The sequence below is a fragment of the Eretmochelys imbricata genome, chromosome 2, assembly GCF_965152235.1.
Source record: "Eretmochelys imbricata isolate rEreImb1 chromosome 2, rEreImb1.hap1, whole genome shotgun sequence".
Classification (NCBI taxonomy): domain Eukaryota; kingdom Metazoa; phylum Chordata; order Testudines; family Cheloniidae; genus Eretmochelys; species Eretmochelys imbricata.
The window spans coordinates 10,695,890-10,711,001 of record NC_135573.1 but is presented as its reverse complement, the minus strand read 5'-3'; the positions used below and the strand labels follow the sequence as shown (position 1 = coordinate 10,711,001).

Here is a 15,112-nt window from a genome sequence, read left to right as displayed (position 1 = left end):
AAATGGTTAAATTTGGCAAAATTAAAAGCAACTGAAAAAATATCTTATCATGGCAATTGTTGGGCATTAATTACAGGTGTTGCTACCCGCCCCACCTATAAGAATGTTTAGCACATTCTTGCTGACTTTTTGTAAATGCACAGGAAAACTGCTTCCCTCTAGAAGCATCACATTTAGACAAGTGTTTCTAATGCTATGTACTGTAACCAAACTCCACCCTTTTCTCATTGTGTCTTTTCTTCTCTCTTTATAAACCAGGTAAGTCCTTATATATCTGTCATACAGTAACACTGACCCTTTATGAGGGAAGAGGCCAGTGCACTTGTGATTCATTAGCTCATTCCAACTGAACTTAAAAGAGGACACTTGGGTCACACTGGGGAGCAAACTGGGACCGTCGGAGAACTGGCAAGTCACTGTGAGAGAGTCAGGAAGTGGCAGCTGAGAGCTGCCAGAGACCCAGAGGAGAGAGAAGCAGCAGGAAGAGCTGGCAGGAGTTGCTTGGAGAGAGCTAAGTTTGAGGCAAGCAGTAACTGTGAGCTGCCCAGTGACGAGCTTAGAGGAAAACTGTTGATGAAAACAGATCAAAGTTGGGGATCCCGACAAGTGGAAGACTCAGACAGTGGCCCCTAGGAAAAGTGGAAGATCTAGGTTGGTATGGGGAATCCAAGCCCAGGAGCAAGATGATAGTTGTGATAGGGTGCATCCCCTGAGCAGGGACAGAAGTGACAGGCTGGGAGACCTGCAGGATGGAACCCTGCAAGAGGGGAAGCCCTCAGGGCAAAGACATGAATGAAGGGCAGCAGGAAGACCAGCCACCCTCAGGCAGTGACATCTAGAGAGTGGGGTCCTGAAACAGGAGCCAAAGCCACTGAGAACACAGTCCTGCTATTGAGTTTCAGCTGGCTGACTTGCTGATATCATCCCTGGAAAGGGATTTGGGAGACACCTGCTGTATGTTTATTGTGTAAATTGGAAAATGGTTTTCTAAAAGGTTGGAAGGGGGAGAGAGGAATATTGCACTGGCGTGCGTGAATAAATTATGCCCAGAGCTGGGCTCTACATTAGACAATGGGAGACTATGTTCCTTTCATGGGCAGGAGGAGAAGGGAAATTGAGGCAGGCATTCTGTCTTGCTGCAGCCTGCTGCTGGAGGGCATTCCAGATGGGGCCACCTTATAACATTTTATAAATTTTATTCTAACTTCATCTCAGCTTTCACTCAAGGACCCTTGTATTCTGAAAGTAAGAGTAGTTCTTTGTATGATGACAACTTCTTTAGGAGAGAAACAGACAATTCATATAAAGCTGAAACCTCTAACAGATTAAGTAGATTCAGATTTTCACATCCTTTACACTTGGCAAGACATTCTTTCATAGGAAGATGTCACTTGGTCAGCAACAGTGTATGGATCTCCTTATTGCCAGTCATTTAATCGACCAAACCATTCTTAGCCTCTGCACCTTTTATGACACCTGAAGCTCTTGACTGTAGAATCTTTGTTTATCTCATATGCATGAAAGACTTTCCTAACTCAGTTATGGTGCACCACAAAGACAGATGACAGAGTTGAGCTACTGAGATCATCACCATGATAAATATCTTTCCACTGATTATGTTGTTTGAGATTCTTCAGTGCCAGACATGCTGTGCACAGAATTTAAATTCAAAGGCAATGCATGATATGCTGTACAAAACTAGATATCTTGAGGCATGTAATGAGATAACATCTATTACCATAAATTACAAAGTGATTTACACGTAAACGAGGGTTGTCATGAAATTTAATTTTAATGGCTTGATAATCAAGTAAGAAACACAATAATTACCATAACTAAGTTTTTCAATAAATTAAAATCACTGCTGCTGGCAATACATTATTTTTGTTAACATACATAATACAGCTCCTTTCAAGAGCTCTGTCTGATACATTCTGCTGTTTTAATTTTGTAGTAACCACCAAACGACTATGACAAATAAGTTGTTACTACTGATTACATTCATCACATTTCAACACTCTTACAAAAGAGTCCTTCAATAGTCTCCTGTAGAGTTGAGCAGCAGCATCTCCTACATTAAAGAAAACTAATGTAACAGCTAAACAGCATTAGGGGAGGCAGAAAGACTACAAAATGATACTACTAAGGTTATAGCCAAGTGTGGAATTTTCCTGCAGATACAGTGTCACACACTTTAAATGGTAAAGTTAGAATCTAATGTACAAGTGATTTTCTCGAAAAACTTGGCAAATGGGAGACTCCGGTCACATAGAAAAGTGATTTAAGACAAATTTGCCCAAAACCATATATATAAAATAAAGCCCATATCTCTCGCTATCATGAGAGGTGTATTCAACTGAGTAGGTTCGCAAAATAGACACACATCATTCTAGTACAACGAACATATTTTAATTAACTGAGGCTACTATACACATCACTCAATCTACCCAGAAGTTCACCAGCATCAATTACAACCCCTCACACAAGCTACCAGTGACGTAAACAATAACTTTCAATGTATATATTAGAGCCAGAAGAAACTCAGCTATTAAAGTTTGATGAGCTGAAAAATATATTTTGTGTTCTTTTGCAGCACTTGAGAGTATCTTTCCAATGAATCCAAAACATAATCAACTGAAATTGTAAGCCAAGACACACTCCTCTCCCAAGGATCCCACTACTTTCATCCACTGGATGGTTTGGTGGCCAGCAATCCTGGCCCCTACCCTCCAACTAATATTTTATAAAGGGGTCAGAGAGCACCGAACTCTCCAGTAAAACAGTATATTCCAAGTGTACCTGGCCTCCAAATGAAGAAAGTGGCCATCATAATAGCAGGATCCATAGGAACATTTTGAATCCCATAGCTACTGAAAAGGGAAGTATGAAGTGCACTCCCAAGAAGATATCTTGGGGATTTGGGCAAAGGATAAAAAGCATATCCCTGCCAGCTCCGCTGCCACAAAGATGAACAATAAGAACATAAGAATGGCCACAGTGGATCAGACCAACGGACTACCTAGCCCAGAGTCCTGTCTTTTGAGAATGGCCAGTGCCAGAAGCTTCAGATGAACAGGGTGGTTTATTGAGTGACCCACCCTGTCATCCAATCCAAGCTTCGAGTAGTCAGAGGTTTAGGGAAACCCAGATCATGGAGTTGTGCCCCTGACCATCTTGGCTACTAGCCACTGATGGACCTATCCTCCATAAACTTATCTAATTCTTTTTTGAACCCAGTTACACTTTTGGCCTTCACAACATCCCCTGGCAACAAGTTCCACAGGATCACCATGTATTGTGTGAAGAAGTACTTCCTAATGTTTGTTTTAAACCTGCTGCCTATTAATTTCATTGCGTGAACCCTCGTTCATGTGTTATGTGAAGGGGTAAACAACACTTCCTTCACACTGTTCATGATTTTATAAACTTCTATCGTATCCCCCTTATTATCACTTTTCCAAGATGAACAGTCCTTGTCTTTTTAATCTCTCCTCACAGGGAAGCTTTCCATACCCCTAATCACTTTTGTTGCTCTTCTCTGTACCTCTTCCAATTTTTTTTTTCATACACACACACACACACACCCCCCTACCATTTTTTGAGATGAGGCGACCAGAACTGTATGCAGTATACAAAGAGTGGGCATGCCATGGATTTATAAACCGGCATTATGATATTTTCTGTTTTATCGATCCCTTTCCTAATGTTAGCTTTTTTAACTGCTGTTGCACACTGAGTTTATGTTTCCAGAGAACTATCTACGATGACACCAAGATCTCTTTCTTGAACTGTAACAGCTAATTTAGATCGCATTATTTTGTATGTATAGTTGGAATTATGTTTTCCAATGTGCAATACTTTGCACTTAACATTGAATTTAATCTGCCATTCTCTTGCTCAGTCACCCAGTATTGTGAGATCCCCTTGGTAACTCTTCGCACACTGCTTTGGACTTAACTAGCTTGAGCAATTTTGCATGGTCTGCAAACTTTGACACCTCACTGTTTACCCCCCTTTCCAGATCATTTATGAATACGTTGAAGAGCACTGGTCCCAGTACCGATCCTTAGGGGACCCTGACATTTACTTCTCTCCACTGTGAAAACTGACCATTTATTCCAACCCCCTGTTTCCTATTTTTTAACCAGTTTTAACTGATCCATGGGAGGACCTTTCCTCTTATCCCATAACTGCTTACTTTGCTTACGAGCCTTTGCTGCAGGACCTTGTCAAAGGCTTTCTGAAAGTTCAAGTACATTATATCCACTAGATCACCCTTGTCCACATGCTTGTTGTCACTGTCAAAGAATTCTAATAGATTTTTAAGGTATAATTTCCCTTTATAAAAGCTCTGTTGGCTCTTCCCCAACATATTTCATTCATCTATGAGACTGATAATTGTGTTCTTTAGTATAGTTTCAACCAATTTGCCTAGTAATTAAGTTAGGCTTACTGGCCTATAATTGCCAGGATCGCCTCTGGAATCTCTTTTAAAAATCAGTGTTACATTATCTACCAACCAGTCATGTAGTACAGATGCTGCTTTAAGTGTTATATACCATAGTTAGTAGTTCTGCAATTTCATATTTGAGTTCCTTCAGAACTCTTTGGTGAATACCATCTGGTCCTGATTACTTATCACTGTTTAATTTGTCACTTTGTTCCAAAACCTCCTCTAGTGAGACCTCAATCTGGGACCACTCCTCAGATTTTGTCATCTAAAAAGAAGGGCTCAGGTGTGGGAATCTCTCTCACATCCCCTGCAACGAAGGCCAATGGAAAGAATTCATTTAGATTTTCTGCAATGGCCTCATCTCCTTTGAGTACTCCTTTAGCATCTTGATCATCCAGTGGCTGCACTGTTGTTTGGCAGGTTTTCTGCTTCTCATGTACTTACACAAAAATGAACAGCAATTATTTTTTCTTTTACTAGTTGCTCTTCTAATTCTTTTTGGCCTACCTAATTCACTCCTGGAGGAATTCTGTGCCACTGTGCGTGCAGAATTTCCTTTCCCTCACAGAAATGGGCTGCAGTGCTGCTAGCAGCCACTAAGGACCATTGGACCCGGCAGAGCCCAACTTCCACATAGAAGACACTGCTTGGGGGAGGGGGAGGAAGATAGAGGGTTCCTGACAGCTGCAGTTTCTCAGCATGCCCTGAAGGAAGGAGAGGGTGGTGCACAGGAAACACTGTGCTAGTCTGGGACCAAGCATCAGGCTGTTTCTCCCTCTGGATCCCTGGGCTCTGCAGGAGGAGTGGGCGGGTGCCTGGGCAAGAAGGGCCCCACGATTGGGGTCTCGGGGGGAGGGATTGTGGGTGTCTGGCCCTCCAGCTGGGCTTGGGGGGGAGGAAGGGGGCAGAGAAACAGGAACTGGGTTGTCATAGGGGTTTCTTTAACTCTACTCCCGGAGGAATTTTTGTATGTGTTTCTGTATAGTTACAGACATATTTGCTGACAGGTATTTTGAAATAAATTATCAAAATAATTGAAACTGGCGTGATTATGTAGTGTTATTGTGACAAATAAATTCTGCACACAATATTTTAAAATTCTGCAAATTTTAATTTTTTGGCGCAGAATACTCCCAGGAGTACGAATTATACTTTTACACTTGATTTGCCAGAATTTATGTTTCTTTCTGTGTTCCTCAGATAGAAGAAGCATGCTAACCGGTCACCCCTGAACTGCTGGTCATTTCTCCAAGACAAAGGGGATAAGGAATAGAAATTGATAAGACAAGTATATTCCTCATATTTCCTTATTCTACATATAAGAAAAAAGGAACATGCTCTCACAGATGCTATTGTTATGTAACTCTTAAATATTTATTTAATGGTAACCACTGAACATTCCATATACAAATATATGTTTTTTCAAACTACAGTGGCTGTCCTGTAACCTTCATTAGTTACTCAGAGAATGATTAGCCATAGTAGAGTAGTACTGTAGCACTAAGGAGCCCCCGGGGTTGCATTATTTTGCAGAAAAAGACAATTGTTGCAGTCAGTGTTTTAATTTATTACAGCGGTGGCTGGGAAGGGAGAGAACTGAACACTTTTCTTAAAACACCAGATAAATAAAGCTTTGCTATGTTGAGTGGAATGATACAGGAGTGCTTATGCTTTCCACAGCCTATTTCAAGCAGTAGTAGTGCATTGTAACATGGTCCACATGGCCAGTTAGCGTGGCAGGCTAGTACAATGTAGATTTTATACCCTGGTTGGCCAAGCAATAAGTCTCTATGTAGACAAGCCCTGAAGGAGGGGCTGGAGAGTGAGGGGAATGCATAGGGATAAAACAGAAGAGAAATGAGGGAAATATTAATGATGGGTGACAAAGGAAATAATGGAGATACTGGCGATGGAGAAAGAACAAGGAATTAAAAATTGACTAGAGGTGAATATGTCAAACACCTAATCAGATATTAATAAAGGGTAGTCCATAAGACAGAAAAAAAGGGACAAGTGAGAATCCAGTGCCAAGGCTCTGTTGGGAAGCCCAGTGCACCCTTTCCCTGGACAGCCAGGAAGATTGAAAAAGGCTAATTTCTGCATTTTTCATACTGTCCTCTGGGTAGTAAAATCAGTCTTCTCACTGAAGCGGTTTGGTAATCTTCTCAGGGCCTTCTTAAACGCAATTTAAGTTTGCCTATATGTTCAATTATACTATCTATAGAACTATGGAAACAAAGTAGGAGCTATGCAGTAATGCTTACAATTAAAAGTACTTATCCTGTGAAACAGAAGATGAATTAATACAAAATACGGATAGTAATGTGCAATTTATAACCCAGATTACAACATTCAAATAAAAAGAAAAGGAGTACCTGTGGCACCTTAGAGACTAACCAATTTATTTGAGCATAAGCTTTGTAGCTCACGAAAGCTTTTGCTCAAATAAATTGGTTAGTCTCTAAGGTGCCACAAGTACTCTTTTTCTTTTTGCGAATACAGACTAACACGGCTGCTACTCTGAAACATTCAAATATTTTATGATGGGACTAAAATCACATTATTGTGATAGGAGCATATAATATGAAAATTTAAACATGGAACAAGCTGTGAAGTTTTTCCTTGATAAATGACCCTACTGGAGGACTAAAGGACTTGGAAATGTTTACATCTCTTATGACATTGGCATTTCAGACTATTTAAATTAAAGTTATTAAACTTAAATAAAAAAATAAAAGGAGCCACTTATTCAAATTTATCGACCCAATAAAGGGTCACTGTGCTATAGACCTATTTTTAAAAGGTGTTTATAGTATTATAGTATTCACAGTCAAGAAGGAAGGGCATACCAAGGGTGGGGGGGGCACAAGGATCAGTTCTGGGTCCAGTTCTCTTCAATATCTTCATCAATGATTTAGATAATAGCATAGAGCATACACTTGTAAAGTTTGTGGACGACACCAAGTTGGCAGAGGTTGCAAGTGCTTTGGAGGGTATAATTAAAATTAAAAATTATCTGGACCATTCAGAAATGGTCTGAAGTAAATAGGATGAAATTCAATAAGGACAAATGCAAAGTACTCCACTTAGGAAGGAACAATCAGTTGCACATATACAAAATGGGAAATGACTGCCTAAGAAGGAGTACTGCGCAAAGGGATCTGGAGGTCATAGTGGATCACAAGCCAAATAGGAGTCAACAAAGTAACACTGTTGCAACAAAAAAACAAAAGGGGGGGGGGCAGGGCAGAGGAAGACATCATTTTGGGATGTATTAGCAGGAGTGTTGTAAGCAAGACACAAGAAGTAATTCTTCCACTCTACTCCATGCTGATTAGACCTCAGCTGGAGTACTGTGACCAGTTCTGGGCACCATATTTCAGGAAAGATGTGGACAAATTGGCAAAAGTACAGAGAAGAGCAACAAAAAGGAGTAAAGGTCTAGAAAACATGACCTATCAGGGAAAATTGAAAAAATTGAGTTTGTTTAGTCTGGAGAAGAGAAGACAGAGGGGCCATGATAACAGTTTTCAAGTACATAACAGATTGTTAGAAGGAGGAGGGGGAAAAATGTTGTTCTTAACCTCTGAGGACAGGACAAGAAGCACTGAGCTTAAATTGCAGCAAGGGCGGTTTAGGAAAAACTCCTTAACTGTCAGGGTGGTTAAGCACTGGAATAAATTGCGTAGGGAGGTTGTAGAATCTCCATCTCTGGAGATTTCTAAGAACAGGTTAGACAAACACCTGTCAGGGATGGTCTGGATAATACTTAGTCCTGCCATGAGTGCAGGGGATTGGACTAGATGACCTCTCAAAGTTCCTTCCAGTTCTATGATTCTATTACTACAATTTATTATTTTATGCCACCCAAATCTGTGCTGGCTCCTCACAAAAGATGTAGAAAGATTTAGTCCTTACTCCAAAGAGCTTACAGGATTTTTTAAAATACGACTGAGGTTCAGAAACAATATGGAAGGGATGTGAAAACGAAGGACAAGGGACACAGCAGCACAATCACACATTTACTATGGTTAGGCATGGCATATCTTGGTGAGTGTTTAAGTTTTTTCTTTTTATCTTTTTAATTAAACATAAGGAAGACAAGACTGCATATTATTGTCTTATTTAATGCAGGGATCATGGAAGAGGTGAATTCTATAACGAACAAATGTCAAAAGTGCAGCTTCAATTTGAGACAATGGATTTCCTGAATGCTGTGGCTCTGGAGTCACTCAGGCTGACAACACCCAATAATTTCAACACTGACGTAAGAAGATGAATCTTCATATTCAGTTCAGGATTTTGTGGCCAACATGAGGGTTACAGGGCTGTCCCAGGTAGCTGCAGATTCAGCTTTGGATCTAGTGTTTGCGTTAGAATTAAAGGGCTGAATAATGTACTCCTCTCATGGAAAATCATAGGCTCCAATAGTTTGAAAATGTATTACTATTCTCCTAGAGGAGTGAGGAACTTATTCTGATAATCTGCCACTATCAATGGTATTGGAGTGTTTCCCCTTTGATAGTTTCATCCTCACAAGTAATCTTGGTTTAAAAATGATTTGTGAGGTGCAGGACAGCTAAAGAGCTAATGGCAGAAATCCTGGGCCAAAGATGATTTATTGGGACAAACGTTTCCTACGGTCTTGAGGTATAGTTGTGTGAGAGGCAAAGCATCTGCAACCTCTTGAGAAGAGCCACCATTCCATATGGTAGAGAAACTGTTTAATGAAATTTGCCTTCTCACAGGGGCTGATTTTGACTACCCCTTGCTGAGAGCAAATTTGTGGTTATTTTGCAGAGAAAATTACTTGAATTAAGACTAAGTTGCCCACATCAATGACAGAAAAACAGGATATTGAGAAGTTGAAAGCCAAAAGTTATCTGGATTTAGAATTGTGGTGTTCACTGAGGTTCTGGATGTGATCAGAAAATTCTATTCCACACCCTGTTTGGACATTAGGTCTTCTTGGCTGATGAAAGCTTAAAGGGAAGTACTGGGTCCTTTGGAGGCAGACTGTCAATCCCACCTTTAAGTAGGGCAGAATACTGAGAACTCTTAAGGAAGTGCATATCTTAACTTAAAAAAAAATCACTTGATGTTGACACTTGTCTGTTATCAACCTGATTCTCATCTTCAATTTTTGTTTCAGAGTATGGAGAAGATGGCGAAGAACCATCTTTCAGAAAGAGCCAGATTCCGCTACCATCAACCGAGGAAACCTTTTTCTGCCTAAATTCCCGAAATACTCGGTGTAGACTGTGACAGGGTCAGGCCAGATGGCTACAGGAGAGTAACAGAAGGCAGATATATTAGCCCCAGGTTAAGTAGGTCCCTTTTTCCTGGGTAAGGTAACAGGGAAGATTCCAGAACAATCAGGAACTTTCTAGAAACCATTAAAGCAGACAGGCTGATTAGAACACCTGAAGCCAATCAAGAAGCTGCCAGAATCAATTAAGACAGGCAGGCTAATCAGGGCACCTGGGTTTTAAAAGGAGCTCACTTCAGTTTGTGGTGTGTGTGTGAGGAGCTGGGAGCAAAAAGCTGAGAGTGAGAAGGCATACTACTGGAAGACTGAGAAGTACAAGCATTACCAGACATAAGGAGGGAGGTCCTGTGGTGAGAATAAAGAAGGTGGTGGGAGGAGACCATGGGAAAGCAGCCCAGGGAGTTGTAGCTGTCACACAGCTGTTACAGGAGCCACTGTAGACAGCTGCAATCCACAGGGTCCTGGGCTGGAACGCGGAGTAGAGGGCGGGCCCAGGTTCCCCCCATCCTTCACCCCCCCAACTCCCTACTTGATACCGGAGGAGTTGACCTCGACGGTTGGTTCCATCAGAGGAGAAGATCTCTGGCCTGTTCCCCCAATCCACTAGGTGGATCAGCAGAGACTATGGGGATTGTTCTTCTTCCTTTTCCCCATGCTGGACAGTGATGAGGCTAACTGAGTGAACAGCAAATTTGAGCCACGAAAATGGCCAAATGAGGGCTGCCAGGAACCTCTGAGGCGAGCAAAACTGCCAATAAGCGCAGGACCCACCAAGGCAGAGGAGGAACTTTGTCACAAGACTCATTTCTCCAACTCACACTGTCATAAATATAAAGGGAAAGGTAAACCCCTGTAAAATCCCTCCTGGCCAGAGGAAAAATCCTCTCAACTGTAAAGGGTTAAGAAGCTAAAGGTAACCTCGCTGGCACCTGACCAAAATGACCAATGAGGAGACAAGATACTTTCAAAAGCTGGGAGGAGGGAGAAAAACAAAGGGTCTGGGTCTGTCTGTGTGATGCTTTGGCCGGGGACAGAACAGGAATGGAGTCTTAGAACTTAGTAAGTAATCTAGCTAGGGTTGTGTTAGATTATGATTTCCTTAAATGGCTGAGAAAATAGCTGTGCTGAACAGAATGAATATTCCTGTCTGTGTGTCTTTTTTGTAACTTAAGGTTTTGCCTAGAGGGATTCTCTATGTTTTGAATCTAATTACCCTGTAAGGTATACACCATCCTGATTTTACAGAGGTGATTCTTTTTTTTTACTTCTATTAAAAGTCTTCTTGTAAGGAAACTGAATGCTTTTTCATTGTTCTAAGATCCAAGGGTTTGGGTCTGTGGTCACCTATGCAAATTGGTGAGGATTTTTACCAAACCTTCCCCAGGAAGTGGGGTGCAAGGGTTGGGAGGGGGAAAGACGTGTCCAAACTCTGTTTTTTCAGGAACCCAGATAAAGTTTGGTGGTGGCAGTGGAAATCCAAGGGCAAAGGGTAAAATAATTTGTACCTTGGGGAAGTTTTAACCTAAGCTGGTAAAAGTCAGCTTAGGAGGTTTTCATGCAGGTCGCCACATCTGTACCCTAGAGTTCAGAGTGGGGAAGGAACCTTGACACACACCAACTCACCTTTCTCCACAACCTGGGAGGAGGAAGGGGGGGAACAAATATGTAATTGATGGCTATTTTGGTAGAAGGACAGTTTGGAAGTCTGGATATTTTACTCAGAGAATATAATGTTTAGTTGTATGTGAGGCATAAACTTTTGAGGAAACCTCTTGTTAATATTTCGGCATCACAACATTGATTTTCCCCAAATGATAAAATAAATTCACTTCTTATAAGCCTCACAGAAGAAGTGGGGTCTTAGGAAGGATTTGATTGATAGGGTAATGGTCTCAACACCATTTATTAATTGTTTAGGACTGTGTCCATTATGTGCCATGCACTTTCCAGATTTTAAAGAAGGATGGTACCTGCCCTTGGGAACAAATAGTCTAACAACTGTTAAGTGGACAGGTTAGGAAAGCGGATGGGAATACCTCTAAGACCTCCTGCCTAGATAAGTGCCCAAAGAGATTGTCAAGGTTCCTCCCTCACTCTAAACTCTAGGGTACAGATGTGAGGACCTGCATGAAAACCTCCTAAGCTTACTTTTACCAGCTTAGGTTAAAACTTCCCCAAGGTACAAATTAATTTTATCCTTTGTCCTTGGAATAACCACTGCCACCACCAAACTCTAACTGGGTTTACTGGGAAACGTAGTTTGGACACGTCTTTCCCCTCCAAATCCTCCCAACCCTTACATGCCACTTCCTGGGAAAGGTTTGGTAAAAATCCTCACCAATTTGCATAGGTGACCACAGACCCAAACCCTTGGATCTGAGAACAATGAAAAAGCATTCAGTTTCCTTACAAGAAGACTTTTAATAGAAATAGAAGTAAATAGAAGTAAAGGAATCATCTCTGTAAAATCAGGATGGTAGATACCTTACAGGGTAATTAGATTCAAAACATAGAGAATCCCTCTAGGCAAAACCTTAACTTACAAAAAGGACACACAGACAGAAATAGTCATTCTATTCAGCACAATTCTTTTCTCAGCCATTTAAAGAAATCATAATCTAACACATACCTAGCTAGATTACTTACTAAAAGTTTCAGAGTAACAGCCGTGTTAGTCTGTATTCGCAAAAAGAAGACTCCATTCCTGGTCTATCCCCGGCAAAAGCAGCACATAGACAGACACAGACCCTTTGTTTTTCTCCCTCCTCCCAGCTTTTGAAAGTATCTTGTCTCCTCATCGGTCATTTTGGTCAGGTGCCAGCGAGGTTACCTTTAGCTTCTTAACCCTTTACAGTTGAGAGGATTTTTCCTCTGGCCAGGAGGGATTTTACAGGGGTTTACCCTTCCCTTTATATTTATGACAGAGATGAATGAAGGGAACAGACTGCAGAGCTACCCTACTGTAATTGCTCTTGTTTTCTCTTTCTCTGTTTCCATTTTCTTTTGTCCATTTCTCCTTTTCCCAGAATGGTTGTTATGGTAGAAGTAAACTGAATCAAGAAAGGTCTATTCTGTGCAAAAATTATATATCCGTGAATTCAATCTATTTCAATAAATAAAAACGGAGGTTTCAACATCAAAATACGCTGTGTTTAAAGTGCATCAAGAGCCATTATATTATGAAAGTTTTAAGAAAACATAGCCAGTCAATCCAACAGTCCATGTCATTTGTACAATGCTGAACCCACTCTTTCGCTCCACAAGTAACAATCACCTTGTACTCTGCAATTAATTTTACTGGATGAAAACTGCAGGCAAAATAAATTACACCGAGAAATTCTTAGCACTCAAAGATGTATCTTCAGAGAAACAAAAATAGATTACAGTCTCTGAACTGTACAACGATCTTAAAAAAATGAATAGTTCACAAAAGTTGAGAAAATAAAGCTATAGCAGTATCTCTTTAATGCCAAAAGCACTTACCGTTGACATTCCCCTGCATGCAGAACTAGGTCTTCGTTGTTTTTAGCACTAACGGTCAGCTCATGTTCAGTTGAATTGAAGACATCAAGGAGTAGATGGCATTGTCGGGTGCTGTTTGGAAAGGAAAAATAAATTAACACTGTAGCTTTAGTAACACATAATGAAGTATTTGAATTACATATATGATTGAATCTTTAAAGTTATATTTACCCTCATCTATTCCAATTATAGTATCTTAATTTTTCCTCTAAAACTAACTATGACTAAACCTTGTTGAAATTTAAAAAGAGTATGCATAGTTGAACAAGAGCAGAATGTAATGATACTTATGATCTGCAAATGTCTGTCACCAATCTAGTGGAATCACTCCTAAATATCCTCAAAAGTACCAAGTACAATCCAGCACCACCTTTATTAGCAGACTGCCTCCATTAAACAATGGATTTTTTTGTCAATTCTTTGAATGCTCATTTAAGACAGTTTTAATACACACGAGTTTGTTGACAAAGTCCTTTTAAGACCCAAACTACTAAGATTAGTGCTGTTTCAGAGAAAATGAAGACAGACAGCAGAATCAGCTGGAAACAAGGAGGAAAGCCAACAGCATGTTATAAACCCACCCAATTTTCTACAAACCATTAGCACGCACTTCACGAACAACTGATTCAGAGACCAAACTGGGAACCATTTATCTAGAACATCTTTTGCAGCATTGTTCATTATTGTAGGTTTACTAGAATTTTGTTCAGTTGAGTTCTTAGAAGTCTTAAGAAATGGAGCTTCCAAATTTCACTTTTGATCTTCACTGAAAAATCAGTCCCTGCAGGCTGTAAACTAATTTTGTTGCTCTTCTCTCTAAACCCCCTCCAAATTGTCTCTGTGTCTAATAATTAGGGCTCCAGAAGTGCACTGTTTGTCGAAGCTTTAGTTATTTTTATTTTTAAATGAAGTATTTACATGAACATAATATGAATAATGTTCATAGTAGAAACATTAGGCTTCAATTTCAATCTGTAAATGAAAACCTCAACTGTTTGAGAAAGTAGAAGGGAAGTAATGAAAACACTAGGTCCACACTACAACCTTATATAGGTATAACTACATCGCTCAGGGGTGTGGAATGTCCACATCCCTGAGCGATGTAGTTATATCGACATAACCTCCAGTGTAGACAGCGTTATGTTGGCAGGAGAGCTTCTCCCGTCACCATAGCTACCACCTCTTGAAGAGGTAAATTAAACTAAACTGACACAAGCAGCTCTCCCCACGCTGGCATAGTGGTGTCTTCACTAAAGTGCTACAGTGGCACTGGTGCAGCTTTTTAAATGTAGACCAGCCCTAAGATTCTTGTTATGTCTACTATGACTAATGAGAGAAAAAATTGTTATATAACTGTTCAGAACCCTAAGGACGGAGGGGAATGGATGGAGCTTTGACATTACCAAGGGTCAATCTGGACTGATGGACAGCTGTGGTTCCCTCAATTCTAATGTACTCAATGCTTTTTTTGCCTCTGTCTTCACGAACAAGGTCCGCTCCCAGACTGCTGCGCTGGGCATCACAACATGGGGAATAGATGGCCAGCCCTCTGTGGAGAAAGAGGTGGTTAGGGACTATTTAGAAAAGCTGGACGTGCACAAGTCCATGGGGCGGGACGCGTTGCATCCAAGAGTGCTAAAGGAATTGGCGGCTGTGATTGCAGAGCCATTGGCCATTATCTTTGAAAACTCGTGGCGAACGGGGGAAGTCCCAGATGACTGGAAAAAGCCTAATGTAGTGCCACTCTTTAAAAAAGGGAAGGAGGAGGATCCTGGGAACTACAGGCCTGTCAGCCTCACTTCAGTCCCCAGAAAAATCATGGAGCAGGTCCTCAAAGAATCAATCCTGAAGCACTTACATGAGAGGAA

At 40.8% G+C, this 15,112-nt stretch overlaps 1 protein-coding gene across 3 annotated transcripts in view; it reads right to left on the bottom strand.

Annotated features, from left to right (window-relative positions):
* The window catches only part of TRAPPC9 (trafficking protein particle complex subunit 9), an 816,338-nt gene that overhangs the window by 479,859 nt on the left and 321,367 nt on the right, over nucleotides 1-15,112 (bottom strand). For all 3 annotated transcript variants that reach the window (XM_077809757.1, XM_077809756.1, XM_077809758.1), the window contains exon 19: nucleotides 13,206-13,316. In XM_077809757.1, the coding sequence (XP_077665883.1) occupies nucleotides 13,206-13,316 (111 nt within the window). The remainder of the gene's footprint in view (nucleotides 1-13,205; nucleotides 13,317-15,112) is intronic.